The sequence below is a fragment of the Bison bison genome, unplaced genomic scaffold (assembly GCF_000754665.1).
Source record: "Bison bison bison isolate TAMUID 2011002044 unplaced genomic scaffold, Bison_UMD1.0 scf7180017862979, whole genome shotgun sequence".
Lineage (NCBI taxonomy): Eukaryota > Metazoa > Chordata > Mammalia > Artiodactyla > Bovidae > Bison > Bison bison.
The window spans coordinates 2,851,401-2,853,078 of NW_011493551.1; the positions used below are offsets into that span (position 1 = coordinate 2,851,401).

The 1,678-nt window shown below is 57.4% G+C and overlaps 1 protein-coding gene across 2 annotated transcripts in view; it reads right to left on the reverse strand.

Moving 5' to 3' along the window:
• LOXL4 (lysyl oxidase-like 4) overlaps window positions 1-1,678 on the reverse strand; it is a 22,972-nt gene that overhangs the window by 14,799 nt on the left and 6,495 nt on the right. For both annotated transcript variants that reach the window (XM_010833097.1, XM_010833098.1), the window contains exon 4: window positions 844-1,049. In XM_010833097.1, coding sequence (XP_010831399.1) covers window positions 844-1,049 — 206 coding nt within the window. The remainder of the gene's footprint in view (window positions 1-843; window positions 1,050-1,678) is intronic.

Consider the following 1,678-nt stretch of genomic DNA (forward strand, 5'->3'; position numbering starts at 1 on the left):
AGTCGCTTCAGTCGTGTCCGACTCTGTGCAACCCCATAGACGGCAGCCCACCAGGCTCCACTGTCCCTGGGATTCTCCAGGCAAGAACACTGGAGTGGGTTGCCATTACTCAGGTCTAATTTTCTAATCAGGAACACGGTTTTACATACCCCACTCCAGTACTCTTGCCTGGAGAATCCCATGGACCGAGAAGCCTGATAGGTTGCAGTCCATGGGGTCGCTGAGGGTCGGACACGACTGAGTGACTTCACTTTCACTTTTCACTTTCATGCATTGGAGAAGGAAATGGCAACCCACTCCAGTGTTCTTGCCTGGAGAATCCCAGGGACGGGGGAGCCTGGTGGGCTGCCGTCTATGGGGTCGCACAGAGTCGGACACGACTGACGCGACTTAGCAGCAGCAGCAGCACATTTCATTTTGGGAGTATTCTGTGCTACAGTCAATTCTTTCTATCTGATTCGCAAGTTCAATGTTTATTTTCTGACTTTTTCTAGGAGTTTCCCAGGGGCTGAAAATTCATCTTCACTCTTAATTATTGAGAGATCTATAATCCCAGAAATCCAGGGACATTCCTTGGCTGGGCCTCTTTCCCTCCCAATCCCAACACCCACTGAATGTCCTCCTATAGACCCCACTCCTGCCAGTCTCACTGCAGTCTGCAAGGTCCCAAACATATGCACACACACACACACATGCATGTGCACACACACGCATGTACACACGTGCACAGAAATACGCGGGCGCACACACACATACATGCACATGCATGTGCACGCACACTCAGCCCCTGCCCCACAACCCCGCCTCCTGCACAGCCCTCCTACCTGTGGTGGTGCCTCCTACCTGTAGTGGTGGCTGTCCACAGGTGCCTCGCTGGGGAAGCCCAGCATGCCGCACACCACCCTGCTGTTGTTCCTGGTCCAGCCCTGGTCACACACCTGCCGCCAGTGGCCCTCGTACTTCACCTCCACGGCTCCCTCGGTCACCGGGCTCTGCCGCTTGGCGCTGGCGAGGATGGGCTTGAGCCGCACCTCCTCCAGCCGCCGGTCCTGTGGGATGTGTAGTCTCCATGGGCCCCAGGAGTCCTGCTCCTGCTGAGCCTGCTGCAGGTCTTCACATGGGAAAGCTGGGGCTCGGAGCACTTAGAGATCATGCCACCCAGCACCCTCATTGGACGGGCTGGAAACGGAGGCTCAGAGATGGGGAGGCAGGGGCCGAGGGCCACACAGTGGGTTTGAGGCAGAAGCTCGGTTTGTTTAGGGTCCTTTCCTGAACCCCAGAGAGGACCAAGCAGATCCACACCCTCCCTGGGCTCAGGATGGGAGCCTTTGGAGTTTGGGAGGCTTCCATCGGGCACAGGGGGACCTTCTTCATAGCACCCTGGGGAGGACAGAGGATGGACACCGACTGGCTGCTTGAGACCACAGCAGGATCCTTTGGTCCTTGAGCCCCCTACCCTAGCCCTGAATGACTTAGACCAGTGCGGAGCCGCCTGTCATGGCCGCCCCAGTCAGTGGGCCTGGGCCAGCTGTCCTCAAGCTGAGTCTACCCGGCAGCAGAGGGTAAGAGTCAGAGACCTGCCCTGCCTGCCCCTGTTGTTTGGCTTGAGCTGTTTTTAGCTCCGGTTTGTTTGTGCCCGGAAGACACAGCAATTGTGGCCGGGCCTTGTGGGTGAGGC